We start from the raw sequence: 14,126 nt of genomic DNA on the forward strand, positions 1-14,126 counted from the left end.
GCCGGATAAGAAGCAGTTTCCGACACCGCCTGCACTAACAAGACGGCCATAGCGCCTGCTGAGTCGGCCGCAAAAAAACCTTTGGTCATTTCCGGGACTCCGTCTCCACTGAGAGGAGAGTCTGGGCACCCGGAAACGAAAATGACCGCCATTTATGGTGGCGCCCAAAGCACCTGCACAGCCGGTAAGGAAACCACGCATCCTCAACTTCAACAAGAAAAAGTGTTGGTAAGCATACACTTCCACTTTTGCACTGCACCTCCCTTTCCCATTTCACCAAGTTAGCCGCGTGGCCGGGCCAGCTAGTATATATTTAAAACCCACCCTATTGTAATGTAAAATGTCATAGGTGATTTTATTATTGAACTATTATATTGCTGTATGTAACCCATAGATGAGGGGGAGCAATAAATCCTATAAACAAATGGAAGTGCAATCGCTGTTAATACATTTTCATAAGCTTGCTTTCGCTACTCAGAATGATACATAGATGGAACCACTAGTGGCTAAAAGGTAGATCTTATCCAGGCCACAGCTACAGTCTCAGTGGTATTTGGCAAAACCCTTAACTAGCAGAAGAATCTGGAATTTGATATTATCTCTGTACACCTGAAACTCCAGAGTGATCACCTAATTTAAGACAAGATATTCAATGTGGTAATGCAGGGCACAGGGCAGCAGCTCAATGAATAATCCATGTAAGTAGTAGATTTCTTATGCATGTGTTGGTTATCATCTCTCCCAACTTGGAGAGAACTGAATTAAAGTGGTCACTTTAAAAACAAAACAAAACCATACACACATACACAACTTTTAATTAGTGAGAAACACATGACAGAGCCTTCCCCTAATCTAATACTCAGTCTAAACACCAGATAAGCATATTTGAAAAAAGAGATGTATACTCATTTTTTAATTGAAGTCATAATGAACTTCTGGGTCAAGGAACCTGAAGAAGCTGAATACTTTAATTTATTAGAAAGGTATGCACATGCTATAGCTCTGAGCTGCTCTCCTTAGGATGCATTAGGCTGACACAGGATGGAAAATGCTAATGTCAGTGGATAAAATGTACTACCGGTAGAAAAAGTTGCAGTTCAGGCCAGTACTGCAAGCACCATATTCCACCTGATAGCCCTTTGAAGTGGTTACAGCTCAGAGGAAAAAACAATACATTTCAGTAAGATTGCTATAGGGTTCTAAAGTATTCATTCATTTAAAATTAATATGGAAAAGGGGGAAAGCTTTATTAGTCTCCTTTTTTCACTTCTGCTACATACATAAAGTTTAGTTCAGGGCAATTAACCTGATATGAGAATGAATAAACAAGTTTTTATGAGCATACTTTAGAACATTGGTGACAAGTGAAAATATGAAATCTGTGGTATGAAATATGAAATCAGCTTCAATTCTCTACAGGTTCACCAAACTCTTGCTATCTGGTTAAATAGAGCCATAGTGTCTTTTTTTTTTTTTTTTTTTTTGCAAAAGATCAGTACAAAAACTGAAAGATATAAATGATCAACCATTAAATGTGCTACTAGGAAAGGTCATATAGACTACTTCCACTACCCCTAAGGTTTATGACAAAACACTTAAGACAGGGTTGGAGAACCACTTTTGTCCAATGGACTGGATAAAAAAGTGTCCAACCCGTACCTGTCAATCATCTGATGTCATATGACACCAGGTGGCTCCAATCCCATGCAAAAACAGTAGGCCAGGATTGCTACGAAACAAACTCTAAGGCTCCTGATTGTCCTTTACAGGTGTAACTTTAGTCATCCTGCACCTGGTGTCATATGATATAAAGTGAGCGACGGGTGGGCATGGCCACCCAAAATGGCCTGGCCCATGGACTGGAGGTTTCTACTGCCTACTTAATATAAGCATGATAGGCTAGAACAGTACTCATGCAAACACATAAAACATTCCATGATGGACTTCTACTCAATCTTGCCAACTAACTAACTGCATTTATGGTATCTATAAATAGATACTATTATCTATTTATATTGTTCATATTTACACAATCTGTGTTTTGCAAATATTTTGTAGTTTATGCTTATTTGTATATTGTTATTTTTCAATTATATTTTTGAGGACCCTTTTTGAGGTGAAAAGTGGTTCTGAATTTTACCATTAATATCCCATACTTCTAAAGTGTGGGGTGATCTGTTTCCCCCCCTTCTCTGAACATTAAGTCAGTGGTTTGTTTCTTGTTTACTCTAATTTAAACATATGCAACCACCTGTTTTCTTGCTTTTCCTCTTTATTCAGGATGTCTTGGGATCAGCCTCTACCATTAAGCTTTCCCCAGGCTGGAATATAAACCTTCTCTCCTCTCCCTTAAAATTGTGTGGAGCTACCAATCTTCTGCTTTAGGTTACCAGTCTCAAAAGTCCATCATTCTTTTGTTAAATCAGTTGAGTCCCTTTAACTTTGGTTAGGTTACACTATTAGCCTACTGAGTAGGAGCCTTATTACATCTATGTTTTGCATGGCAACTGCACATGTTGGCTACTAACATTCACAAACAATTGTCATTGTTCTCCATAAGTAGTACAACTGCCAGAAATGTGTACAGAACTAGAATCTAGTTAAAAAAAACAAAACCCAGAACCAAAAACCAAATGAAGTGAAAATTACTGAAAGGCAGAAGGACAAAAAAGGGGCCTCTCCAACACAGAGAAATGTTCATATACATGGCAGTTGTATTATCCCAATATTATCCTCAAAATCGCAGGTCAGACACATACCAAGTTGGCAGAGTACAGAGAGAAATTTCTGCCTGAGTTCTATAGTCTATATATAAACATTGCAAAACTGCCAGTTCAGTTCTTTTAAGACCATTAAAGTCAACAATAAAACTACACATAACACATTTTGTTAAATGCACAATTGATGGGGATATAGAACATTTTGGAATGATTCAAAAAAGACGGGATGAACATTATGAATTAATTGTTTTGAAGAGAGTAATTTTATTTTGTTTAAACATAAAATGCAGCTGCATTACACATTAGCTCAAAATGCACTGTCCCTTAATATACTGGGTACTTACTTAGACTGCTTAGTTGTCTGATTATATTTGCCAAGGAAATATTTGTAACACATTCCAGTTCATTCTTGATGCCTCGTGGTAGTGCTGTATGACAAAGATACCTAGGGTCTATGTTTCTTTTTACCAGTGGCATCCTGAGATATCGATGACACAGCACACCTAGGAAAACACAGGAGATAAATTACAACATGGTTTAATTACCAAGATCATTGCTCACTTATTGATAATGGGAAAATTAGACATTATATACATTCTTTACAGTAATGTAAAGTCAAGAGAACTACGAGATGTTCTTTCAACTGCTGTTCACTTTGAAATTCCCTTACTTAAAATGCTACAAATATAGGTGTTAATGCCACAAATACTTTTCTTAAGAAAATGAACAGTATGACCTTTGCATGTCCAGTATGTACACTAGGGCTTACTTTCAGGTAGAGTATACACAGCATTAACAATAAAGAATAAACAACTGGAGAAACTATTTGTAAATGGTTTTCTTTGTATAACATTTTAGTTACTATATAACTACAAAAGCAAGCACAAAGAATTAAATACCCTCTGCCGCTCCCAAGAGAGGTGGGCAGTGGCAGTGGGACTAGCTGCAAGAAAGGGCTCCTTTTGAGCTGCTCGTCCCTCCGCCGCTGCCTTTGTCCGAGGGAGGCGGCCGGGCAGGCAGGCAAGCAAGGCGGCAAGCAAGGGCGGCCACCTCTCCATCCCTGCCGCCACCGTGCTGGCTCTGAGTAGCAGCCAACTCTCTGCTTCTGCCTCCCTCTCCCCCCCCCCCCCCATCACTGACTCATTCGCTCCAAGCCAGGCTGCCCCTCCCCTTTGGACTCTCCCCATTCAGCGGCAACCCCAGCCTCAACCCCACGTGTGTAACACACACACACTTGGTGGCACTTGCAGCGTAGCAGCCAAGGCCGCTCCACCGGGCATGGCACAGGGCTCTACCTCACTATGGCAGCCACGCGACACAGCACCCTTGACTTCATGTTCAGAGCCACAGGTGAGGCGCCTCGCTCGGGGTTACCTCTGCCCACCCCGATGACACCGACCCCACGCTTCCACCCTTTTATTTTTCGGGGGGGGGGGGGGAGGAAGAGGCTCCTCTAGCGAAGAAGAAGAAGAAGAAGAGGAAGAGGAAGAGGAGTTTGGATTTGATATCCCGCTTTTCACTACCCGAAGGAGTCTCAAAGCGGCTAACATTCTCCTTTCCCTTCCTCCCCCACAACAAACACTCTGTGAGGTGAGTGGGGCTGAGAGACTTCAAAGAAGTGTGACTAGCCCAAGGTCACCCAGCAGCTGCATGTGGAGGAGTGGAGACGCGAACCCGTTTCCCCAGATTACGAGTCTACCGCTCTTAACCACACAAGGCAGAGTGGCTGGCTAGGCGGGCGGGCGTCATTGCGGTGCCTCTCCTCTCCTCTCCTGCACAGCCATGACTCACTGCTGCAGCCCTGAGCTGCCTTGCACTGCTGCTGCTCCTCTTTGCACCATCAGGAGCAGCTGCAGCTGCTTGGCACAGGCCACTGCCTTTGCTGACTAAGCCGAGCCGGCTGGCTTCCTCTCCCGCTGACCCAAGAAGCTGTGCCCCAAATAGTTTAGTACAACATTTGATTCAGAATACCGGTATTTTCTTTCTTGTTTTCCTCCTCTAAAAACTAGGTGTGGCTTTTTAAAAAAGAACTGTCTAAATAATAGATATTTAACAACTATATGCAATGTTAACAAATATCAGACATTGCCCTAAAGAAAAACTAACACAAGCCTCACCAGTATCTTAATGAAAAGGCTTGATAGAACAAAATCAAAAGTTTTAATGTCATTTATAGGTAATTTTACCTATTTTAAAATGTTTTAAATAGTTTTAAACATTTCATTGCTGTTTTGATATTTCTTGTAAACTACTTAAAGAATGTATTTCAAGCAAACAGTCTATAAACATTGTTAAATAAAAGTAAAATAAATAAATTATGGATTTGTTAACTGGAGGATTAATTAATATATACCTGCCTTCCATATACTGAACAGAGTGGAAGGTAGGACAACGAGCGTTTATAAGAAATGTAGTCAACAGAAGAACCTACTGGTAAAACTGCAGAGAAAGAAAATGTAGCATTGCTGGAGAATCTATTTGAGATTACTATTAGAATATAATCTGAGAGAATTTTTTTATTGAAAGATATATAAGTAATCTGAAATTTTTTAAATGACAGATTTGTGGATTAAGTATTTTCATTTATTACATTCCAAGCTTTGCATGGCTCAAGATATTCATTTTTTATAAGTACAGGTGGCAACCATTTTGCACCCATCTGATCGCTGCATGACTGCTGACCTGCGCGTTGTTTTATACTCCAGAAGGGGGTGGAATGGTCTTACGTACAACTGCTGAAGTACACAATCATCCAGAACACAACCCCCGTGCAAATGGGGAGTTGCCTGTATAAAAATACTATTTTTAAATCCGTTCAATTTTGTTTACATTCCGCTTAATTTTTATCATTCTGTTTCTTTTAAAGAGATATTGTCACTTTATGTTCTGTCTCTTTAACATGTATACTTTTAGAGAAATTACATGTACAGTGGTACCTCGGGTTACAGGTGCTTCAGGTTACAGATGCTTCAAGTTACAGACTCCGCTAACCCAGAAACAGTGGCAGAGGAAGCCTCTTCACCGCCTGGGGCGGCGGAGCGGAGGCATCCCCCTGGGGGCGGGGCGTCACAACGCACGTTGGATGTACTGCGCATGCCCAGAATTTCTGGGCATGCGTAGTGCATCCAGGCCAGCGCTGCTGCTCCCGTGGTGAGCCGGCGAGCAAGCGGTGAGTCGTGAGGCTGCCCCATCCATGCTGCTTTACGGACGGGGCAGCCCCACGACCCGCCACACGGTCGCTGCGGGAGCAGCAGTGCCGACTCGGATGCAATACGCATGCCCGGAAATTCCGGGCATGCGTAGTGTATCTGGGCCGGCGCTGCTGCTCCCACGGCAAGCCGGCGAGCGAGCGGCGGCTTGTGCGGCTGCCCCGGCTGTCCATAAAGAAGCACGGACGGGGTGCCAGGCAGCGGGGGAGTGGTGGGAGGGGCCAAGGAGTGTCACCCCCTCCCCTGGAACCCAGGCCGCCTGCCCCCTATGCCTCACCCTTCCTACGCCACTGCCCATAAATAGTACCTCGGGTTAAGAACTTTGCTTCAGGATGAGAACAGAAATCGGGCATTGGCGGTGCAGCGGTCCCATTAGCTAAAGTGGTGCTTCAGGTTAAGAACGGACCTCCGGAACAAATTAAGTACGTAACCAGAGGTACCACTGTATATTATTTTTTCTCATATTTGTGTGTATGAATCTAACTAAAACCTTCCATTTTGGCTGCATTGTGGACTAGATGAAGTTTTGAAATTGACAGTAAGAGCAGCCCTGTCTAGAAGCATTACACTAGTCAATTTGTGAAGTTACCCAAGGCATGGATGATGGTGGCTAGGTCACTAAATAATGTGCTTTTTATTACATTAAAAACAAATAGATTTTTTAGTGTTCTGTCTCAAGGTAGGGAAAGCAAGAATAGCCTAAAAATATATTGTACGCATTAAAAACTACAAAATGTCTACCCACATTTCTAGTCTATTTTATTCATTGATTTAAACATTGTTAACTCTCCTTTCAGAACACACTGCTCTCACCATGTGGCTTACAAGACTCAGCATAATAGTAACAAATACACTTTCAAATTTCTGACAGTGTTGATGTTTTGGCATGCACCATTACAAAATATTCTTCAAAAACATACCCATTCCACAATCCAGCTACAGCTAAGCACATTTAACTCCATTTATTTTAATGGGAAATTTAAGTAAATGCACAGCTATCTCCCACTGAAATCGATGGGGACTTGTGCTTACCTTAGGGTGAGTTATACCCATAAAAAACTGCACTGAAGTGCAACTATTAGTACACAGGCTGATTTTTGTTGCCATTATATGCACTCCCCAAAATAAAAATTAATGTAATTTAGTATAAAATTGCTTTCTTTTTAAGACCTATTTTTTCAAAATGATTTCACTTTGAGTTTATTCATTATCTTACCACTGCTGCATTATCTCTCCACTGTATAGCATACAGCCACAAAAGCTCTATGGCTGATCACAACAGTTCTTTGTATTCTTGACAGCCATAGAGAACCAATCCATTTTTAAAGCTAAAAACGTGAATAGTTTAAACAAACTGTATCTTCTAAGGATATAATTACATCATTAATAAATTATAATTTTTAAAGTGCTGTGAAGGCTTTCCTTTTCAAAAATCTACTTTTTATGAACACTGCTTGTGTACAGTCGGACTCTCAAAGCCATTTCCACTACTTAACAATAACTTGCTTTTCAAATTCAGACAACAGTTGAATAATCTGAGTTTAAATAAAATGCACCCCAATTTATGTTAAAGGTAATCTAGAATATATTTCAACTTCAGAAAGTCCCCTATTTTCTATAAATAGCAAAATGCAGTCTAGTACTGTACATTCATTTTACACCTAAACTTTAACAGCTAAAAAAGGGATGCACAAATTCACTCTGCTATTAAAAACAAAAAAAAACTGCAGTTCAACCTCTACTGTAGTGTTAACTTCACAATTAGTCATCAGTGGCAGGATTCTAAATACACAGAAAGCACAGACGGGCTAGTCAATCACAGAGCTGTGATTCCATTAATCATACTGAACACCTCCGGATCTGTCATTCTTTTTTTAAAGTATTTTTTATTAAAGATTTTCTTGATTTACAAAGGTAGTGTAATATCTCTCGTATTTTTTCCATGTAACATTTTTACAAATCAATTTCGTTTGTTGAGAAATTAGGAAGAAAACGGCGGAAAGAGGTGAGTGGGATGGGGAGATGGGTGGGATGGGGTGACGATGTTTCTATTTTACTGAATTATATGTAGGGTTTGGTGTCAGCATAGTTTGTGCAGGTTCTCTGTTGTTCAATTGTCCTCCTTTGGTGGTGAGAGAGGTTGGGGTTGGCATAGGGTGTGATGATTCATTTGTGGTTGGCTGTGGTGGTCTTTGGTTTCCTGTGTGAGTGGGGTGGGTCAGTGTTTTTGGTCAGGTTAGCCATATTGATATGTATGCTGTCAGTAGATTTTTGTAACTGTCTTGTTGGGCTGTGTGTGTGATGAAGGGGGGCCATACTGGGGACCTCCTGTCATTCTGATGCTACAAAATGGACCGTCGGTCCTTACACAAAAGAACTGGAATTCAACACACAGTGTCTTCCCTCAATAGTGCTGTCTTTTCAAAGATACACTCACCCTAGTGCTCACGATTCCCCCTCTTCTTCAGAAATGTGAAGGTTAGTTAAAAAAATGGAGGAGAATATATCTGGTGATGAACCATTACTCTTAAATTCTAGGCTAGGACATACAGGCAACAAGAAGCGATGATCGCGGGGGGTGGGGGGAATAAATGTGTGCAGCTCATTGTACTGAAGATCCAAGTTGGAAATTGGAAGCTAATGAAATAATAAATCATGTCAGACAAAATGAAATCTATTGCTCAAAGGTCTGTCACTAGGAACCTTCATATCATATATGACCTAATTTGCTGATTATTCAAAGAGTGATGTATACATAATTTAGATTCATTTGATAAATTATTATAGAATTTTTAAAATTACTTTATTTAAGCTATTTTCTTATATAAGAAAACTGCCTAAAATTCCTTAAGATCTCAGGAAATCAGTTGCTCAGTCCATTAATCCCAATGGGCCTATTCTGAGTATAACCGACACTGGATATCTCCCAAGAAATTTTCAGCTTCCTAAATATATTTATCAAGTTTTATATTTTATAAATCCCATTAACAACTGCTTTTTTAAGTGATAAAGTTAAAAATGTTTTAGATATAAGAAATTATTGAGTTGGAATGGATCTCAAAGGTAATCTAGGTGAAGCCCCTACTGATACAAGAAATCAATTACTACTACTACAGTGATCAACTTGTTATCACTCTCCATGGGCTGATTTATGACTACTGTGGGGATCTAGAGTCTGAAAATGTGGAAGTACATTTTAACTTACTTTAATTGTATTGCTTATTTATTGTTTTAGACTGCACATGCTTTGGGGTAGAATTACTTCATTTATTTGTGTACAGAGCCATATACATTAATGGTGCTATATAAATACCGTAATTTTTTTCTCCATAAGACGCACCTGAACATAAGATGCACCTAGTTTTTAGAGGAGGAAAGGGGGAAAGCCCCGGTTTTTTGAGGATCAGCTCACAGTTGTGCAGCTTCTTTTGCAAAGGGGGAAAAGCCTTGTTTGGGGTAGGGGACCAGCTCACAGTTGTGCAGCTTATTTTGCAAACAGAAAAGGCCCCATTTTTATGGGGTTCAACTCACTGTTCTGCAGCTTCTTTAGGAAAGGAAAGGGAGCGATTTCTACAATTTTCTGCTTGTTTCCCTCCGTCTGCAGAACATTCAACAATGGAGGCCTGGGCAAGGGGGCAGGGCAGGGCAGAAAGGGAGCCTTATATCTCTCCCGATCGCTTGCTGATCAGCTGTCCAGCGGCTTCCTTTCAACACCCCCTTATTTGTTTTTGTTTTTTAAAGCACAATCTGCTTTTGGCCCCTGGGCAATTTGGCTCCAGGGACCACACATTCGCTCCGTAAGACACACAGACATTTCCCCTTTTTAGGAGGAAAAAATGCCATCTTATGGAGTGAAAAATACGGTAAATGTGAATACAGTAATGCTATATTAATGAAAGAGGTACTGATTGGCAACAGAACATGGAACTGGAGCCAAAACAGGGACAGTGCTCTTCCTAGCTGTTCTCAGAATATATCCTATGCAGATATATTTTTGGCAGGTTAAAATCTTCTACTGAAAATCAAAATGTGCCCTAGAGAGTCCATGGCTGGGTTGTGCAGAAGGGTCTGCAATTTTATTTACAAGGTTAGCAATATGTAAAGTAGCATTCTTTTATCAAATTAAAATCCTGAGCTCCATTGTTGAGAAATATTGCTATCCTACTTCCAAGTTTGTGCTCACAGTACACCTTTAGCTATACAAGTTATTATTAATTTTCAGAATGTGATGAGATGTTATGTAAATTATATTTAAATCAGTTTTTTCAAACTAAATGAAGTAATTGCTCTTTTGAGAGTACCATTTTACAATAAAATTTCTTTGCAACCCAAGGGGCAATTTCCAATGTATTGCAGAGTTTGTCACATGTAAAAACTATCTACCTGCTGGACAGAAGTCATGGGTGTGTCCTCATTCCACTGAGCTAGCTCTTAGGGAACAGGTTTGTTGCCTTGAGGCCAAGGTGGGCATACAGCTTTTTCATTGACCCAGAAGCAATAGCACCAGTTCTTAAACACTTCCTCCTGAAAAGTAGCCAATTGGAACCAGACAGATTTACAAGACAGTATAGTTATTTGGAATCTAATAGGATTGCTAGTCCATTACTGATAAGGTTTATTTCCCCCCCTTCCCAGTTGTTAATTATGTCTGCTGCTACTGCTTAATAATGTTTCTGGAACCAGCCCTGCTGCCAGAGGCAATTTTAGGCTAGTGTAACTGGTTCAGCTGCACTGGACACTGGCGCCACAGGGGATGTCTCAACAGTGATGTAGAATGGAGCAAGAGAGGTAGGTGGGGGAGATGCTGAATTTTAGCATTCCAGAAGGAGTTGCTGAAATTTGACAGCCCAACACCCGCCACTGCGGCTGCTACTAGGAACAAATCTAGTACCACTGAATTACATAGTATATATGACAATGTTAAGAAGCACTATAAATAGGTTTTGATTTTCACACCAACATTTTGTACTGAGAACTTTAGTATGCTCCACATATATGAAAAATTAAGATTCTTTGGCTTCTCAAGATGGGGGAGTTTGGGAAGAAATTGAGATGTTTCTTTTTGGATTTCTACAATGCACTCTACGTGCAGCTACCTTTGAATGTTACTCAGAAACTACAATTAATCCAGAATTTGGCTGCTAGACTGGTGACTGATAGCAGCTGCTGGGAGCACATACCACCACTCCTAAAAATATATATAAATTGGCTCCAGTATGTTTCTGAGTACAATTCAAAGTGCTGGTGTTGACCTTTAAAGCCCTAAACAGTTTGGCCTATATACCTGAGGGCAGTGTTAGAAACTCAGATATATAGGCTAGATGCCAAATGGCTCTTTAAAAGGAGTTACAGTTGCCAAAACAGAATGTCTAGTTGCCATTTTGGGGCAAGATGGCTCTAAAGTCTTATTTTTCATATGGCAGACTGATTATGATTGATTCTCAGTTAAACATCTGGTTAGTTCAGATGACAACCTTGAGCTAGGTTAAAAGATTTCAGAACTTAAAGAAGAAAAAATCCACGGAGAGTCCATATATATATTGTCATATTCTGACCTCTTTTTCTTAATGGTGACTGCTTCTGCTTAGGCTGCACAGAAAAAGCATTTTGGTTCCAGAAATTCATTCTAATTGTGCAGATAAAATATAACTGATAGAATTCTACAGGATGGAGTATTAGCATGTAAAAACGGTCCAGATAAAATGATCCACAGGCATGCACCTCCAGATGGTGGAGATGTCGGGCGCCATCCTGGTACCCAGGCATCTTCACTTGGTTGTAAGTAGTCAAAAGCCAGGTGCAAACACATCTAAAGGAGCACCTCCACCCCCATCGTTCAGACCTGACACTGAGGCCCAGCTCTGAGGAACTTCTGGCAGTTCTCTCGTTGTAAGAAGTGAAGTTACAAGAACCAGGCAGTCGGCCTTCTTGGTAGTTGCACCTGTCCTGTGGAACATCCTCCCATCAGATGTCAAAAAATTTCATAGACATCTGAAGGCAGCTCTGTTTTGGGAAGCTTTTAATAATTGTTGTGTTCCTTTATAGTTTGTTGGAAGCTGGCCAGAATGCAACCTATTCAGATGGGTGGGGCTAAATAAATAAATGAATGTGGGTTTTTTTTTTCTTAAGAAGCATGAGGGCCATCCCCTCCTCAGCAGCTGGCATGGTTGGGCACCTGCCAGGGGTCTCATCCCAACACACAATGAACCACGGCCAACCGCAACCCTCAAAATTAGAACTAGATGCCACCATTTTTGTTTATCCTTGTGCACATGCTTCAACAGCACAATTACACAACCCAAGCTTAACTCTTTTTCTCCTCTTCCTGCTTCTCTTTAGCCTCATGGTGCAACTAAAAAAGACTCCAGTTCCTGTAGCACTGGCAGGAAAAAGAATCAACCATTTCTGTCTCCCTCCCCTAGGAATCACTCCCACTTCCATTTGGGATCACTGCTTGATAAATAAGAGGCTGTACTGGGGTAGTATGTGAGGACAAGTGCAAGGCCAGACTTGAAGGACAATGCTTCACTTTATAGCTACTTTCCTTTCTCTCCCCTGCTTCCCCCATGCCTACTTCTCCGATATGAACTTTGATTCTGTGGCTGTAATAGTATTGAGGGATGAACCTGAACCCACCCACTCTAGTGGCAGCAACAATGAGCAGATGAAGCCAGTAGTACAGCGTGCAGGCTCAGGGAAGCAGCAGTAAGGGGACATGATACTATGACTGAAATCATTCCTGCACAGAAAAAGCAGTACTGTTAGTCAACAGAGGTGGTAACTGACTATGAAATGCAAACTGAACATCCAATATATGAAGAGCAGCTAAGATAAGGCTTCTGCATGAACAAAATCAAACAGTGAATGTGTGTTCCATGACCAACAGAGTAGCTCAAGTAACTTGTTGCTGCATGGCCAGAAACACACATTCTATGGCATAGGATTCAATATTCTTGTGAATAAAAGATACTGATGTCCGTATCAGCAAAATGAATATTGCCACATTCAAAATTTCTAAAGAAACATAAATATTACTGTACACATTATCTGTGCACAAAGAAGAATCCATCTATTCCCCAGGGCTACAAATACCTTGTTCTTAAAGCTCCACACACTTCTGTAAGTAGCTTTACATATCCACATTTCCAGCAGTGCAGAGACCTCAAACACGAAAATGGCTAAAGGAAGAATGTGGTATCTTCTGTATGGCTAAAAGAAGGATTGGGGTAAGTTTCCCAGATTTTTTTGCTGTTCTTAGCAGGGGAAGCAGCAGTTATTCCTTTAACCAGAATTCAGAAAGTAAGATCTGTTATTTGTTGCTGGCAGTGAAAATAAGGCTGCCTTCAGAAAAACTGGCTCTGTATCATGTATTATGATTTTGCATAATTTTGGTTTATTCTCTTATTTGTAGTATCTTTTACCTTCTTATGACAAATTCTAGATGCCCTCTTCCCTGCATCATAAAAGCTTCTTTAATAGAAAATGCTTTCTTCTCTCTCTCTCCCATGCTTTCCAATAACAAGGAATAAAGCACGTGTTGTTATTACTCAGAACCTGGGCTGGTGATTTTGGGTTGAATCCAAAGATTTTGTCTGCACAAAACGCCAACTGTGGCAACTTATTTTTACAATAACAAAAAAGGAGGAGAGCACAAAATACATTGTATGTTAAGGGAAAGCAGCACAGTTGTTTTGATCCACAGATTGCACAATATGCTTCAAGGTCTAAAAATCTCCACCTCCCTTCTCCTATATAAAAATCAAGTGTGCACAACCCAAGTTTGCAGCAGTTGGGGTATGTTTGTCAACAGGAGGTTAAAGAATGAGAGAGAGTTGCAAACAGATAAACACATCTAGGAGGATATTGGCTGTTGTAGAGGTCTCCCAGAAATCCTATCTCTCTACCAGCAAGACTTTCCTCAACTACAGATTGACTGTGGCCAAACCTTCAATGCATTACAAGCAAGATTTAACTGCATGCAAGGGCCTTTATCTGCCTGAGCAGTTTGGGATCCCTGCTGGAAGGCACAGAACAGTTTTGTCATTGCTATAACATAGCTCACCCTGGAGGTACATGTCTAGCATGGCATAACATGTCTAGCATGGCATAACAGAAAATGGCATATCTATAGTAGAAGCTTGGGGCAAACTATAAGCAGACAGTACCACATGGCCAGCCTTTTGGTTCGCTGGTGTAT

General features: G+C 40.7%; 1 protein-coding gene across 2 annotated transcripts in view; it reads right to left on the minus strand.

Moving 5' to 3' along the window:
- Positions 1–14,126, minus strand: part of WASF1 (WASP family member 1) — a 46,397-nt gene that overhangs the window by 18,335 nt on the left and 13,936 nt on the right. For both annotated transcript variants that reach the window (XM_033143589.1, XM_033143587.1), the window contains one exon: positions 3,065–3,223. In XM_033143589.1, the coding sequence (XP_032999480.1) occupies positions 3,065–3,197 (133 nt within the window). In that variant the 5' untranslated portion in view covers positions 3,198–3,223. The remainder of the gene's footprint in view (positions 1–3,064; positions 3,224–14,126) is intronic.

This window comes from Lacerta agilis, chromosome 3 (genome assembly GCF_009819535.1).
Source record: "Lacerta agilis isolate rLacAgi1 chromosome 3, rLacAgi1.pri, whole genome shotgun sequence".
In the NCBI taxonomy this organism is placed as follows: Eukaryota; Metazoa; Chordata; class Lepidosauria; order Squamata; family Lacertidae; genus Lacerta; species Lacerta agilis.